At 42.9% G+C, this 15,497-nt stretch overlaps 1 protein-coding gene across 1 annotated transcript in view; it reads right to left on the reverse strand.

The window, feature by feature from the left end:
• Positions 1-5,162: 5,162 nt before the first annotated feature.
• The window catches only part of LOC308141652 (neurobeachin-like), a gene marked incomplete at both ends in the record, with an annotated part of 240,698 nt that continues 230,363 nt past the window's right edge, over positions 5,163-15,497 (reverse strand). Inside the window, 8 exon segments of the mRNA XM_080511859.1 lie at positions 5,163-5,253; positions 6,580-6,731; positions 7,401-7,597; positions 8,238-8,339; positions 12,591-12,761; positions 13,138-13,293; positions 13,439-13,510; positions 14,271-14,463. Coding sequence (XP_080367985.1) covers positions 5,163-5,253; positions 6,580-6,731; positions 7,401-7,597; positions 8,238-8,339; positions 12,591-12,761; positions 13,138-13,293; positions 13,439-13,510; positions 14,271-14,463 — 1,134 coding nt within the window.

Raw genomic sequence — 15,497 nt, forward strand, 5'->3', positions numbered from 1 at the left:
CGGCCCCACCGCTCCGCCTGCTCACCCTGCTCACACCGACACTCGGAATCCAGTCACAATACTTAGAGTATGGTTATAAAAAGCGTCGGTCACGTTAAGTTCGTGGCTGAATCTAAGACTTTAATTGCATGTACCAGTGTGTAAAGGGGCATATCATGCATTCCATGTGTGTTTGGCATGATTTAAAGTTCACATCTCCTCAGTGATTCTGGTTTTAGGCTCTCCTCTGATCCCGCCTGACCCCTGGATGAACCGGCTCTCCTCTGGATGAACCGGCTCGGTTGCAGGGTCAGAATGTGGAAACATTAGCCCATTTAAACAAACATCAGCCATGACATTTCATCAGTTTCCTTCTTTCTTTGCAAAAAAAAACCAACAAAAAAAAAATTTTTGATCCAAAGTCTGAGCTGAAGGCCATGTCGTCCACGGAGGCAGCAGGAAAGATTTCAGTTTGTTTCTCATGTGTGAAAATGAAGATTGTAAATCTATTATCACACTGAAGAAGATCATTGGTGTAACAGTATATTCATATGACAGGCAATCTCTAAAAGCATGATATGCCCCCCCCCCAAGTTGATTTCTTCCAAAAAGCTTTAAAACTGGTTTATTGTAGTACTATGGCGCCCTCTGCTGCTTCCTCCTATCTACTGCAGGACCCAACCTGCTGGTGTGGACCTGTTATTGTGAGATTGGCACTTTTGAAACAATTCATTTTGTGATGTTTCACCTGTAGTGCTAATCTAAATTAATGTGTGTAATGAATCTCTCACACAGGTTTACATTGATTTGAGGCTCATGAACCTCAAACACGACACCGGAGAGGCTGCTGGAGCGCACCGTTAGCATTCGGTGGGCTCTCTGAAAGTGTGGCTGCAGTTTGTTGGACGTGCAGATGAATGTTGATATTTTGTGCAGTTGTTGCGTTCGAGGAGCTGGGAACTCCCTGGGAGAAATCCCACTTCCGATTTGGGAAATTAAACACCAGGCCAGCTTCCATAATCTGCTAACACGTGGACTTTGACATATTTAAAATGATAAATTTTAAGCTTACAGGCTAGTTTTACACGATAAGTCTTATGAACAATCAAGTAATGTGTAAATCGGTTACGGCTCATTTTTTGAGGATTTTGTTAACACAGTTGAAGAAATGAACAAATTAACATCAGCACTGTAAGAACACGTGCAGCTAAACTCCTTCATACTATAGTAGTTCATTTGAAGGTAGACATTAATGATGTCATACTGAAATCAACATGGCCAATAAATAGTATCTGTAATCATTAACAAACTACAATTAGCTTTTGTAATGTCTGTCTTTTATTGTCATTAGTGCAATTATCCACTTTCCACCCAAAAAGGTGATGATAGCAGTTCATTATAATATATTTAATTTCAATAGTATTTGAATAATCATTAGACTGACCCACAGATCAGCCAGTCGATAAGTCATTTAACTACTTTTCACTTGAAATTACAGTTATTTTTAGGAATTTGGACAAACAAGTTGACTCTATATATTATACAAAATCTAATGAATTGCATCGATGCTTAAATTCCGACTTATTGAGTGACATTAAAAGCATCCCACTTTCCCAAGAACACAGTTCACGTGTATTTCCCACTTGGAAATTGTAACCTTCCCACTTCCCAGTTCCTTGTGAAACACCAGAAGGGCATGTATAAGTTCTTCCCTCGGTACAAATGGATTCAAGTGCAGTTCGGTGTCCTTCCCAATGAGCACAGTGTTGAGTAGCAAGGTGCCACAGCGTGTGATGTATGTCGTCAGGAACAACCTAAGAAACAATCACATTGCAGAAACCTCTATGAGATTTAACACACAGTGAGCCAGCGATCTGTAGCCTTGTAATGCCACTTTGTACCACCAGATGGTGTGACGAGTCTTCTGTCCCTGACTCGATGAAGCAGCAGATTTAGACAGAAGAATGTGACATTGAAAAAGTGCTGGAGTTAGAAAAGTGGCACGTAAGTCAGTTTAAATTTTGCCGACTGCACCTTTAACAGTCGGTAAACACAACAGTGCTTCCAGTACAGTCTTTATATTAATATCTGTTTTGTTTTCTTGCTGTCTCTCTGACTCTTTGTTTGAGATCTCCACTCTGCACCGTCTCATTCCGTAACTTGCATGTCACTCTGATTTTGTGCCGCTGGAGATCCACCTGTTGTCATCCACGTCTCCACTCCTGGGAGGTTTCAGGTGAAGGAGACGACAGTCATACTGCAGTGGAGTTAAGTTGTACATACATACTCCGCCACACCTTGTTGTAAAAGGGCTTTTATGTTTAGGATTAATGGGGATTTGAACCAAAAAGCACAAGAGAAGTTCTGAGTTTTTCCTGCTATGACTGTATCTGTTTCAATGATGATTCCATAAAGGTTAAGAATAATGCTACGGTAATGAACTGGGGGAGAGGGGAAAAAAAGCTGAATTATATCCAAGCATAGTCCATTAATGTTATTCAACAATATGAGTGGGAACAAAAGCATTAAAATGTCTCAAAACATTGAAACGTGTAACCTGGAAATAAAGTGGGACTTGTTTGTGGTTCTGATTGTAGTTTCCACTTTCAAACAGCAGGTGGCAGTATAACCAAACACAAGGATCCTGAAAGGTTCTCGTTTGAAAACTGCACTGTTTAAATTTGATGAGTTGTTAGGTTCAAATCTTACAAATTACACTCGATATTGGTGTGTTAGTTTTTTTTTTTCCTTTATTAAAAAAAAAAAAAACAAATAATGAGAGCGACTGAATTCAGGTTCCAGTTTTGATGTAAACAGAAGTTCCAAACATGATCATTGCAAACAACTGGAAGAAACTCAAAACTGAAAGAAAAAAAAAAAAAAACCCACTAGGAATCAAACACACAGCTTAATTTCTGCATATCAGTCACATTTTTTTCCAAAGCAAATAAAAAAAAACTTGACACCTTGATCAATATTTCCATGCATAACATCAGCTTTGAGTGAGATGGTGTTTTATTGCACCAGTAAAAAAGAAAAAGGAAAAAAAAACATTTGAAATCCTAACTCCTGCTATTTGCATATTTTGGATTAAATTGACAGCTCAAATACATGAAAGTCTTCAAATGATTACACAACAGCTTTCATATCACCAAAAATAAATCAGCTTTTTTTGGTTCAACCTCCAGGCACATCTCAAATAATTAGTGGGAAAATGACATTTCTGTTTTAGATTTAACCCTAAATTGGTAAATAGGACATCTAAAGTAAAGAGAAGGGATTATTTTAAGCTCCATCTCTCTCTGAAAAGAAATTTTCCAATAGAATATGAAATATCTCCAAGAAGCTACTAGAAATAACCAACGAAACAGTTTTCAATAATTTTGGTGCTAAATTTAGATTTCAAGTCATAAAAATCAAACATTTGTATCTCAAAAATATTCCCTTAACCAGAGGCTGTAATTAACAATAAGTTGTATGGTATACGAATAACTAACTTTTCCCATGTATTTCTTATATCTTTGAGATGCGCTGGCGTCGTTCTCTTTCAAATCTCTTGAAAACCTTCATCCAGTTATATAATATTGCTTAACAATATGTGGCACTAAATGTTTTCATGATTTCACATTAAAAATGGGAGGAGCAAATATCTCAAGACTCAAACTGAAAGAAAAGTGAACGCACATGTATCATGTCTATAAAAAAATTTGACACGTCTTCTTTCTTTTTTTTTTCCTTACAAAATGTTAAACATCATCGACCACAGACACGTTAACATCATTACTGTGAAATGATTCTGGCCCGTGGAGAAGTTTTTGAAAGAAACAAGAAAAAAATTATCTGTAAATATTCAAAATCTTACTCGTGAATCAGTTTATAATAAATTATCTGTCATCCACAAATGATAAAAATCTGCCTTTATGAATAAAAAATGGACATATTTGACTTTATTAGTCTTTTTGCTGATGGCATCAAAAACTTTTTTTTTTTTTTTTTTACCACAAAGACTCACACAGAACTGGATTTTTCTTCCATCTAGACATCCAAACAACAAATCAACAGGGAACATTTTTGTCTTTTCACGTACATTTGAACAGTTAATGAGGCACGATGTAACACTTGCGTCGTGCATCAGGTGGCGCCATCGAGTCCAGATATGGTCGCCTGTTAATAGAAGCTGCATGAGAAGCAAAAAAAAACCATGGTGAAAAGTCAAAACTTCTGTTGTGTTTTGGGTTCCGTTTCCATGACAACGGTGCTCGGAGCCACTGAAAACACAACTTCCTCAGGCGACTGCGAAGATGAGACTTTTTTTTTTTAAAACAACACCTTCTGGAAACGCTTAGGCTCCGCCTCCCTGCAGACAGCAGAAACGGAGCTACTGTGCGAGTGGATGGACGACAACAACATAGTGTCTGTAGTGTGTTGTCATTATAAAAACCACCAACAGCGCCAACGTGTGGCCAGGCATGTTAAGTCACTTTAACAGACGTCGGTTTCAGAGCATTGCCGTGGAAACGTGAAACAACGTGTTCCCACTTGAAACGCCGTTGTGTCCACGCGGGCACCAAACGCAAATATTACATCTTGTGCGGTTCAATAACGGTGATCAAACAATGATTGTACACGTAATCACGTGTTCTCTGAAGTGCAATGGAGACATTTCAACATTTACATGAAGGAAACATGGCGGCTACTCTAACAGCATTTAGATCTTTTTCAGTCTTTACAGGGAAGAAACACTTTAAACTGTTCGTATTTACACTTTTGACCTTTTTCCTAGAAAAGTGTTCCAAGTATTTTCCATACAAATGTTGTATAAATGTTACCGACAGGATTACTTTGCATCTTCACAGTTTGAAAAAAGGGGAAACATTGGGCGTATTTGAATCAACTAAATGTGTTTGTCTAAGCCGATCGTTAAGCGGTCGCTCTTTCCCGAGAGCAACGAGACACGTTTGACTTTGGGGAAGAATTCCGACGCCGGTGCTCGGGTCGGACGACGGAAACAAAACGAGGAGCCCGGATCGTTCATCGGTGGCCGGACGGCACGTTGAGCCACAGACGCCAGAGGAAGCGGTTCAGGGGCGCCGTGCCGATGTTCTGCCGTTCACTCGGCACTCCTGCGAGGGCGACGGGTCGATCGCTGCGTTCCTCCACACTGTCCTGCTGGGAGCGTCGGGTCAGTACCGGTTCTGATGCTCAAAGTGCCAGCGGTTAAAATCTATGTTAAACGCCACGATGCTTCCAGAGGCCATGCCAGTGATCAAAGTCCTGAAAAAAAAACAAGAAAAATGTTAATAAGCAAGTGTCAGATGGCATAAATAGATATAGATCTATAGATGTAGATAGTAATCCTAAAATGTGTTTCATAAAATGTCATACAAAAAAAGTAATTTACGAAACATGTCATATTCCAACTGTACCTCTGATTACAAAGTTTCATCTATTAACACTCCACAAACACATTTCTGTATAAATTCATTTAAAAATAATTTAAAAAGACCTTCCAGACATTTGTTTTCCTGTGATCATCAGACGTTCACTCTGACCTCAAGCCTTCTTGATTTTAAGGCAAGTGACCTATGAAAACTACCCTCAAAGCCGTGCCGTCAGGGTGAAGCTGTAAAAACACGTTTTTGGGGACATTGAGCAACTGAAGGTCTTCAGTTGATGTGAAATTACCCCCCCCTTCACCCCCTCCTTGTCTGGCTGGTATGTAGGAAAAGCAGCTGATTTCACAGGGTCGACTTGTACTGCTACACCCCGAGGGCTTAAAAGCTGCAGCACAATGAACAGAGCAGCAGCAGAAAGTCCAGCCAGAAGACTCCTCACTGAATCAAGGGGTTATTAAAATATTTAAGTGGTTGGTTAAAGTGGCATTTGAAGAAGCGCCGCTTCTCTCTTCCAGCCTGCTTCTTTTGTAATTATGATTCCCGGATTGAATTCTGAGGCCGACTCTGCAGCTGTCGCTCCTTATTCTCACAGATCAATTTGCTCAAGAAGCAGGTCTCTGTTTCTGGACTGTGAAGTGCAGCTTTGAATGTTCAGCCTCGCTGACCTCTCATGACTGCCGGGTCACATGGTGACGTCAGGCTCACGGCCCCGGAGCCAGAACTGTCGACCCGCAGCCGCCGCTACGCCACTGCAGACAAATCTCACGCAGCACGAGAGCCGACCTGCCACGTGTGTAACACCGCCACCCAAAATATGTGCATTTGTTGAAGATGTTTTTGTCTCCATGGCAACGGTAGTTTCTATTTCGAGGAGAATGGTGGATATCCCGACCCCCACTCCCCCCACCCCCCCCCTCTAACTGAAACATCTACAGACACACCGTGAAATACGCGATACGCAAAGTCTGAGGCAGCAGAGATAAAGGAACATTTTCAAAATAAGATGTAGATGCATGCGTGCAGCTTCCCCCACAATGTTTATATGAATCCAAAGCGTAGCAAAGCATTTTGTTCCTCAGTAAAATAGCATATAAAAGTATAAATATTTTATTGATCTCTTTGAGGGAATTACTTTTCTGCACTGAACCAGTTCAATTCATATTTAACTTCAACTATGTGTGGCGTGTGTGACTCGCCCTCTGACCTCTGGTCGTGCGACAGGTCCATGGCGCGGACGCCGGCGTCGCAGCCGGGGTAGATGTAGAGCTGCTTGAAGTCGCAGGCCTGGTACACCTCCACCACGCCGTTGTCTCCGCCCGTCACCAGGTTGTGGCCATCGCTGCTCAGCAGGATCGTCTTCAGGCCGGAGAGACACACCAGTGAAAGTCTGAACTCACACGCTTCACTTACAAAGAAATACACATAGTGGTGACAAAATAAAGGTAAAAGTACCAATTCAATTTGTGGAATGTACACAAGTACAAAAAAAACCTCTCCGACTTGAATTTTTTTTAAGGCTTCTTGAACCTTTTTCAGAGGTACTGTAGTCTTTCACACAAACATATGAACAGATAAGTTCATAAGTTCATATTATAACTGTTTGTTATAAGACTTCAACTTCTAATAACTTGTTTTAAGTCAGTAATTCAATTATTACCTGGCTAGAATTTAGATAGTATACTATGAATGACATATACCTGAAATGTTAAAGTACAGGTTTTTACAAATACTTTGGCATTTTCTACTTTTGTTACCTTTTTAACCGCATTCAAAACGATATCAATAGCATTTGTGTCGACAAATAAAACGAGGCAATATCTGAAAATCGTTTTGTAAATTACAAATCAAAACAATAAACTGATAATAGTAAATCAAACGGCGAGTTACACACTTCACTACTCACTTTAAACTTCACGTTTATTATACTTTTAGCGTTTGAGTCGCTAAACGATTAATCATCAGTACTTGAAAAGGACATATTTGAAGTATCGATAGATGCATGGAGACGTCAGAGCGCCGGCTCACCCTGGTGGAGTCGTTGACCTCCATGTGTGCCAGCAGCTTGCCGTTGATGCTGAAGTTGCAGAAGCGTCCCCGGTCGTAGTAGACGATGCAGTGGCCCTCGCTGGACACGGTGATGAGGCGGGGAAGCTGGTAGTGGTCCGGACCCTCCAGGGCGCGCAGCAGGTCTCCCGTGATGGTGTGGACCAGACACGGACCCTCTGCTCACACAGAACACCAGTAAATACAAGAAATATACCACAATCCTGCTTTCATGATGAAAAATATAGAGTGGAGCTTCCTTATACACACAGTTGGGAACGCTTGCATGAAGTACCCAGCTTAATGAAATACACAGTATATCTGTAATTGACTACTAAAGTATTATAATAATCGAACCCTCGCAGGAAAAATGGATTTAAATAAGATTTTGCAGAGTATGAAACACGTGTTCAGACTGGACGCTTCCAACCCTTCTTTACATTTTACTTATATAGCAATATCACTGAAAAAAAAATCCCAAATGACTTTACATTAAGACAATTGAACAATGTAAATCACTAACTTAATGAAAATGTAACTTATTCAACATTACTGCTGAGGCAATTGGCTGTGCTTCACAGAGTAATAATAGACACGCTGTACATTAAAGCAAATCAATTAAGACTCTTGTTATAGACTTGTGACGGCAAAGACTCTGCTTTGTGGTCGTTTGTGACGTTTCAGTTGAGTTAATATGAGAAGAGTGACGCCTGTACGGTCGTGTCAATGGCAACGTGAACACGTGAAATAAGGGGACGTGAGGGTTTCTCTCTCTCTGAGGTTGGCGTCACGACTGAAAGCAAAAAGCAGCACACTGACCTTTTGCCCCGCTGATGACTAAACCCAGCTCTGCACACACCGACACACACACCACTTCCTGGTCGTGGCCGGTCAGAACTGCCCGCGGCGCCGGATAGTCACCTGGAAGACCAATCAGAATATGCAACCTGTGAACCTGAATGGTCCGATTGATTGAAAACAATCCGAAGTGATGCTGACGCTGTCTGAAGACTAAACGCATTCATCAGGGCCACAGCTCCTCTCAGGCTGAGCGGCGTGGCGCCGACATACGTCTGCCGGCAGGGAGGTCCCTTTGGATTGTTATGTAAATGCAGGGATGCCCGGAGATGGCAGCCCGGCCACTTGATTTCATCCCATGTGTCACATGATTGATGGTGGCCGGGGGAGAGGTTAGTGAGGGGTGTTTCTTGGCACCTGGAGCCGACCTCCAGCACCCGAAACCCGGGGTGTTTCTGAGACGAACGCATCGCCAGCAGCACCTTTCACTTATACGCCCGAATAAGTGACTTATCTTTAAATCATTTGGTCGAACAAAGAGCAGGTGTCAAGGAATTCTTTAATCATTTGGAATGATTCTGTTTTAAATGTGTGTGCGTGTGCGTGTGTGTGTGTGTGTGTGTGTGTGTGTGTGTGTGTGTGTGTGTGTGTGTGTGTGTGTGTGTGTGTGCGTGTGTGTGTGTGTGTGTGTGTGTGTTGAATACAGGCACAAAAAATCCAAACTGGACAGTTTGAGAAAACAAAAAGATTAAATATTGTACGATACCACGTGATGAGATTATATAAGATGATCCGATGCAAAAAGATAAGACAAAAAATAAAAGATGAGAAAACACAATATGACAAGGCTTTATGATGCACTGAGACGAGATACTTTAATATAGGGCGAGAGCAATAGGAAGATGCAATGTGATTAAATATGATTAGATAAGTTAATATACAATACGATAAAATATATAATATGATAACTTTAAGACAAAAAAGACAAATGTTCAAATACGAAGTGACGCTAAGACATAACACGGGAAGATGAAACAAAACATGATACAATAAAATAAAATAAAATAAAATAAGATGTGAAGAACAAGGAAGTGATGTGGTAACGTACATAAAGGTGAGACAACGTGAAATAAATGGAGATATACAATAAGATGGATTGATAAGCGAACATAAAAAGCACAGCGAGGTGAAAATGTGGGACGGAGCTGCTCTTTTCAAATCATTATCACGAATTCTCCATCACCTACTAAAATATTACCTCACCTTGACATTTCCCCTTTAAAGCCTTTCGCTTTGTCATTTATTTTCTATTCGTGTGCAGCCTGACTATAATTAACATCCTTCAAGCCTTCAAGCAGCTGCTGACAGCGAACCAACACCTGGGAGGGACGGCGGCTCCACCTGTGAATCAAACTTCAGCCAATTCTCTCAAACTTTCTCCAGCATGACAGCAACATCCTGATAGATGATGAGGACATGCGTTGCACCCTTCCCCCGCCACCCCGTCCTCCTCCGGCTTGGCACATCGCCTGTGTCGCGGCAGCGGTCCGGTCACAGAGCCGGACTGTGATCGATGCAACGTCGTCCCTTGGAGACCAGAACCTGAGCGGGGCTGTCAGTCCCGCCGCCCGCTGCTGAGGGGCGGAGGGGGGGGGGGGCCTGAATAGGACAAGTGTCAGAAAAAGCCTCAGGGGGAAGAGAAGGCTCACCTACCCGACAAAAGATTCAATCACCCTGCACCGAACCCCCCCCAGAGCCCCTGGGACGAGCCGGATTCAGCCACCACACGGCAATAATTGCAAACCCCTCGTCACAGCGCCGTGATGGGCCCAGTCTGAAAAGCGGGTGCCATGATTGAGCTGGAAGTTATTTTTAATTATCACGCGTTTGAGACGCACGCAGCCTTTTGGGGCAACGGGTGAAATCAATTTCTGTGTCACACATCCGCGGGGGGGGGGGGGATGAGGCAGCTTCGGGTGCATATTCACTCAACCTTCACCCAGCGTCACGGAAGAAATATAAGAGGCGTGAAATCAGTAGAGCGGCGCTCCTGGAGGAAAGATGGTCCACTGAAAGAACGAGAAAATAAAAGAGGTGTTTCTCTTCTTTCTCTGCTTCACGACATCCATTTGAGGGCCATACCTTGTGAATGTGTGACACGGTGCCGCCGTGATGACCGGCTGTTTGCACGAATTCATACAACGCTGTGTCAAACACGCAGGATGCAACTAAGTTTTTCGCTGATTCTAATCATTTTCCACTTGACCGTCGCTGCCTCCTCAGCTACGTGGTTTCCCTTTTTTTTTTTGTCCGCTGAAGATGCATTGTAAGCAGCAGCAGTGTGAATATCAGGGGAATACTATTTTCCTGCCGCAGCAACACAAGTGCTATTGCCCCTTCGCTAATTGGAGGCATCCAAGCTGAAATTCTTAATTAACTGTCGGAGCCTCGGTGAAGTTAATTAGAGGGAAAAAAAACCCCACAACTAATCTGAAGCAGCTCCTGGAAATGTGTGACAATTGGAAACACGGGGCCCCCCGAAAACACACACATTGTCTTGTTATCTTGCAATAAAATGAAAACACACTGGTTCTTATCTGCGGCTCGTACCGTTCGAGGTCCTCGCGCTCGCTCCGAGCCTGACGGATCGTCTCGAACGCAGACAATCAGTGCGAATGAGCGGCTAAATGAACTGAGCAGCAGAAATCACACGCTGGGGCCTACCGTCGTCAAACGCCAAGACATCTGGAGTCTTCCACTTGAAAGCAGCGGAGCTCGGCGCCATGAATCACACTAATAGATCACAGCTACAGTGCAGATAAATTATCCTCCCCCTGTCTGCACACATTACTTGATTTGCGAGATCGAATGCTTTTCTTCCTGCACTGATCAAAGACTCCTGCTTCCTATGGAAGTTTGTATACAACCAGAAGTTTTTTTTAACGGTGAGACTTTCATTTCCCAACAAAGAGTTGTATTTCTCTGGTTTATATAGGGAAATGGAGTTAAAGGATTGATCTAACTTTGTCCCTGTGCGTGCATGTGTTCAGGTTTTAGTTACGGCTGGAGTCAGACTCTGCAGGAAATGGATGCAAATCAATGGTAAAGACCCACAAAGTGACGATCACAACTGTGTGTGTGTGGATCTGTGTGGATCACACACTTCGAAGAACAAAAACCAAGTCCAAAGAAAGAACATTATACGATTTTGATGTGTTAAGCATAAAGCTAAAGTTCAGAGCGTTGATATAATCCAACATAATGTCCCTCAACTGTGTCTCACATCATAAATGTTTAGATTTCCTCGTCTTTTTTCACATTGAAATAAATAATTAACAGATGTTGAGTTCTATCAGCAAAATTTTTCAGGCCAACTCACAGCTTGTAGGTTTTTATGTTTGCATGTAATCTACAGCTATTATAATATCAATACTACTACAAAGTTATATCGATGGCTTTGCAGTAAAACCTACACTTGCAACAAATATGGTAATAAAACTTTTTACTGAGATAATGTGTGAAAAGTGTGAAGCTTTAATAAGCATGTCTGAGTCCTTTTTCTACATTCAACACAAATTATTTATGATATATTAGAAAATGAAATGTATAATTAGAGTAAATGTATGTTTTTTGTAGTTTTATTCTGTATTTCATAACTATTTACCACATCATATGAAATCTGTCCTTTTCAACTCTACCAAGAGTGACTTTTGTAATAAAACAAATAAAAGCCCAGTATTGTGTAGGAATGTGTGTATTTATGATTTAAAGTTACATTTATGATGTTTACCAAAATAGAATATTCTTGTCATCAAATAAGTTTATTGTCATCATGGTAATCTGATTACTTTGACCTGCAATATCTGCACTGTGCCATGAAATCAGGGGTGTCAAACATCAGGGTCATGGACCAAAATCTGGACTATTCAAGATGAAATTGTGTTTTATGTGGAACCTAAACTAAAAATTAGTTTTACAACTCAGATCTAAACTACCTGACCCACAATGCATCAGCTGTCGCTTTAGAATGGCATCAGGACAGTTTGACTCTCTTTTATAATATAATGAAAGGAGTTTTTCCTTTCCACGGACACTTAATTCTTGCTCATGTGGAATTGTTGGTTTTTCTCTGGGAACATGCCTCGAAATGGCTGATTTGTTGGTTTGCTGATGCTACTAGACCAGCTTTCACGAGAATAACTTGATAATTGTATCAAGAATTCTTCTAAAAAGTTAAAGTAAAGTCCATTTCTCTTCCTGTTGCACGGCACCCAAAATCTGAACCTCTTACCATTTTGAGAATGAATGCATTAAAAAAGAAAAAAGAAAAAAAGAAGCCCATTGTAGGATGTAGGTGTTTAGACTCTTACTCACTGTTATTGGGGTTGTCTCCAATAATGTGGTGGCGCCCGCTCCAGTACCACAGCAGCAGAGTGGCGTCCCGGGACCCGGACACGATGTAACAGTCTCCCCCGATGTAGGACTCGGACCGGGCCAGACACGTCACCACGTCCCAGTGGCCAAAGACGATCTGGGTCAGCTTGCCTTCCAATACAACAGCACATCAGGACAGAGTCACATAAAAAACTTTTTTTTTGTTGTTGTTTTTAAATGTTGGAGCCCAGCCAGCCCAGCCAGACCAGTCCAGCTCCTCAAGAAACTGGACTGCATGTGCCCCCACTATTCCACCCTCAGTTCACTCTATTAAATGAAATCGTCAAGTTGCTAGTTGCTCTCATTAAGTATAAAAAGCTGGAAAACAGGAAACAGGATTTTTTTTTTTAGACAACATATTCATTCATGTTTTTTCTTGCATTTGTCTGAAGTCAGCAATACTTTATTACTACTACCGTCCTGGCACTCAGTCCTCCACACATCGGTGCACATCTCTGTAGAAAATTGAGTTTACACTCTAACCTACCTGTCTCGGAGGAGTACACACGGAAGCTCTTGTCCCAGAAGCCACACACCAGGATGTAGCGGTTGTCAGCTGTCACCACAAAACAGTGTGTGGTGATTTGGATGCTTTGGTCCACTAGGTCTGTGATCTGACGCTTGTTGCTGCCAGTGTTGTTGGCTGAGGAGAGGGAAAAAAAAACAAACAAAACAAGAGCACAGGATGTGTCGAAAGCCTGGGAGTTATGAATTAAAGCCTGTGCAGATAGAAGCAGATATGGAAGTGGATGACGTTTTGCATTTGCTGGCTGGTGCGTGTGACTCACCAACCAGTGAATCCATCTCTATGGGCAGGTGATGAGCCTGTTCCAGAGAGTAGCCTGGAGCTCCTCGGAGACCTGGACCCAGGAAGACAGAGACATGAGGGCCAATTCTGACCCAAAACACACACCCACACACACACACACACACACACCTGTTCCCCCTTCAGAGCCAAGCTCATTTATGATTTCTTCCAGGAGACGGAAGAACTGCAGGTCCATCTGTCTTACTAGGAGTCTGAATGGAGACATTTCATCCGTGTGACAGAGTACCTGGAGCCCGTTCAGAAACGGCAACATGTCTGAAAATATGGGGGCCTTATTATTATTATCATTATTCTGAAAAAGCCAAGGCACATTTCCCTCTTGCGGAACAGGATGGCGAGGCTTGCTGCAGCTGTGTTCATTAGTAGGGGGGGGAGTCTTTTGCTCAAAGTGTTCCTCCAGTGACAGATGGGGATGTGTGAGGCAAATGCGGTGCAGTCTCGGCCTAATTTCCTAGTAACCATTGCGTTGGCCCTCTGACCCCGAGGTGAGGCCGATTCTCAGGGAGGGGCTCCGTGGGTAATGTTGTTCACACATGTCTGGGGAGAAACATGTGGAAACACTCATGGTCGGCTTACCTGGGAGGTGCTAGCCTCTCGCGCAGCCAGCTGGCTACAGCTCTATTAAGACCAGCGGGTAGGTTTTGGTGCGGCGGTGATGAAGTGATTTTACTGGGCCACTGCTGTGGTAGGTATCACATGTGGCGTGGCACGCTCTATTTTATTTTCTTTCTTTCTTTTTCCAAGGGCACATGCGAGGGTTGGACCACCTGCGTGGGCCCGGCCCGGCTCACCGACAGTGTTGTGCCACCGGTTGACGGCGAAGACGCGGCTGCAGGTGACAGTCACCACGGCGGGGACGGTGAGGTGGGGGAGCGTGTTGGCCGCCACGTGAGTCACAGGTGAGTTGGAGGGAAACTTCAACACCATGATGACGTCCTGCTGCATCTGGTCCTTGAACATCAGCGGGCTCTGTGGAAGGAAACACTGTTGAGTAGAAGGGAGGAAAGACGAAAAAGTGGAAAGAAGATGGAAGGAGGGAGGAAAGAGGAGTGGGGGTGGGGGTGGGGGTGGGGGGTGACGACGGGAGAGGAAGAGGAGTACAATGAAAGATGATCAGGATGGCAAGATGGAAGGGAAAAAGAATGCAAGAGGCAATTAGTGTGGAGGTTGGAGGAAAAACTAGGTTCAGACACAGAGGAAGACATGGAAAGCTGGGATGGAGTAGACAGTACACATGAGATGGTGCATACGCAATGGACACGAATCAGAGGAAATAACAGGTCAACAAAGGAGAGGAGACTGTGAATTTTTTTCTTTTTTCTTTTTTTTTGCAACAATACGCCGAAAACTTGGAGTCACACTGTGGCAGTCGAAAACACAATGAAGGATAGAGTGATACTCCGTGACATCAGCTGCTGGCTTCCATCTGAGCTTTAACACCAGAAGGTGCTAAAAGGAGTGGATGAAGACAGGCTCATTTATTGCAAAAGAAGAAAATTGAACTAAAAGGTCTGAGAGGGGATTTTCTTTCTCAGTTCGGTGCGACGAGAGAGAGAGAGAGAGAGAGAGAGAGAGAGAGAGACAGAGAGAGAGAGAGAGGGAGGGAGAGGGAGAGGGAGAGAGAAACACACAGAGCCGTGTGAGGATAATGAGGGCAAAGCTGGTTATTACATGGATTGGAAAGGGAAGAGAGGCTTTCCACTCACTACGCCAGTAGAGAGCACTCTTCCCTTTAAACTACAACGTTTGAAGGCAGCGACAGCTGAGGAGCAAACGACCAGTATTGTACATCGTTTGTCATATTGGGAGTTTTTGACCTACATAAGAAAGGACTCTGTAAATATTATTTCGCTCTTGATTAAAGAAAATGCAATAAAGAATATCAAGAACATTGCTCTTGATCGTGTGCCTCACATTAACACACACCATACCGGGTAGGGATAGGTACACACACACACACACTCATCCTTTATTCCGGCACACCATCACCGTAGGTGCGCAGAATTTCTTTTCCCAGC

This window comes from Blennius ocellaris, assembly GCF_963422515.1.
Source record: "Blennius ocellaris genome assembly, chromosome: 2".
In the NCBI taxonomy this organism is placed as follows: domain Eukaryota; kingdom Metazoa; phylum Chordata; class Actinopteri; order Blenniiformes; family Blenniidae; genus Blennius; species Blennius ocellaris.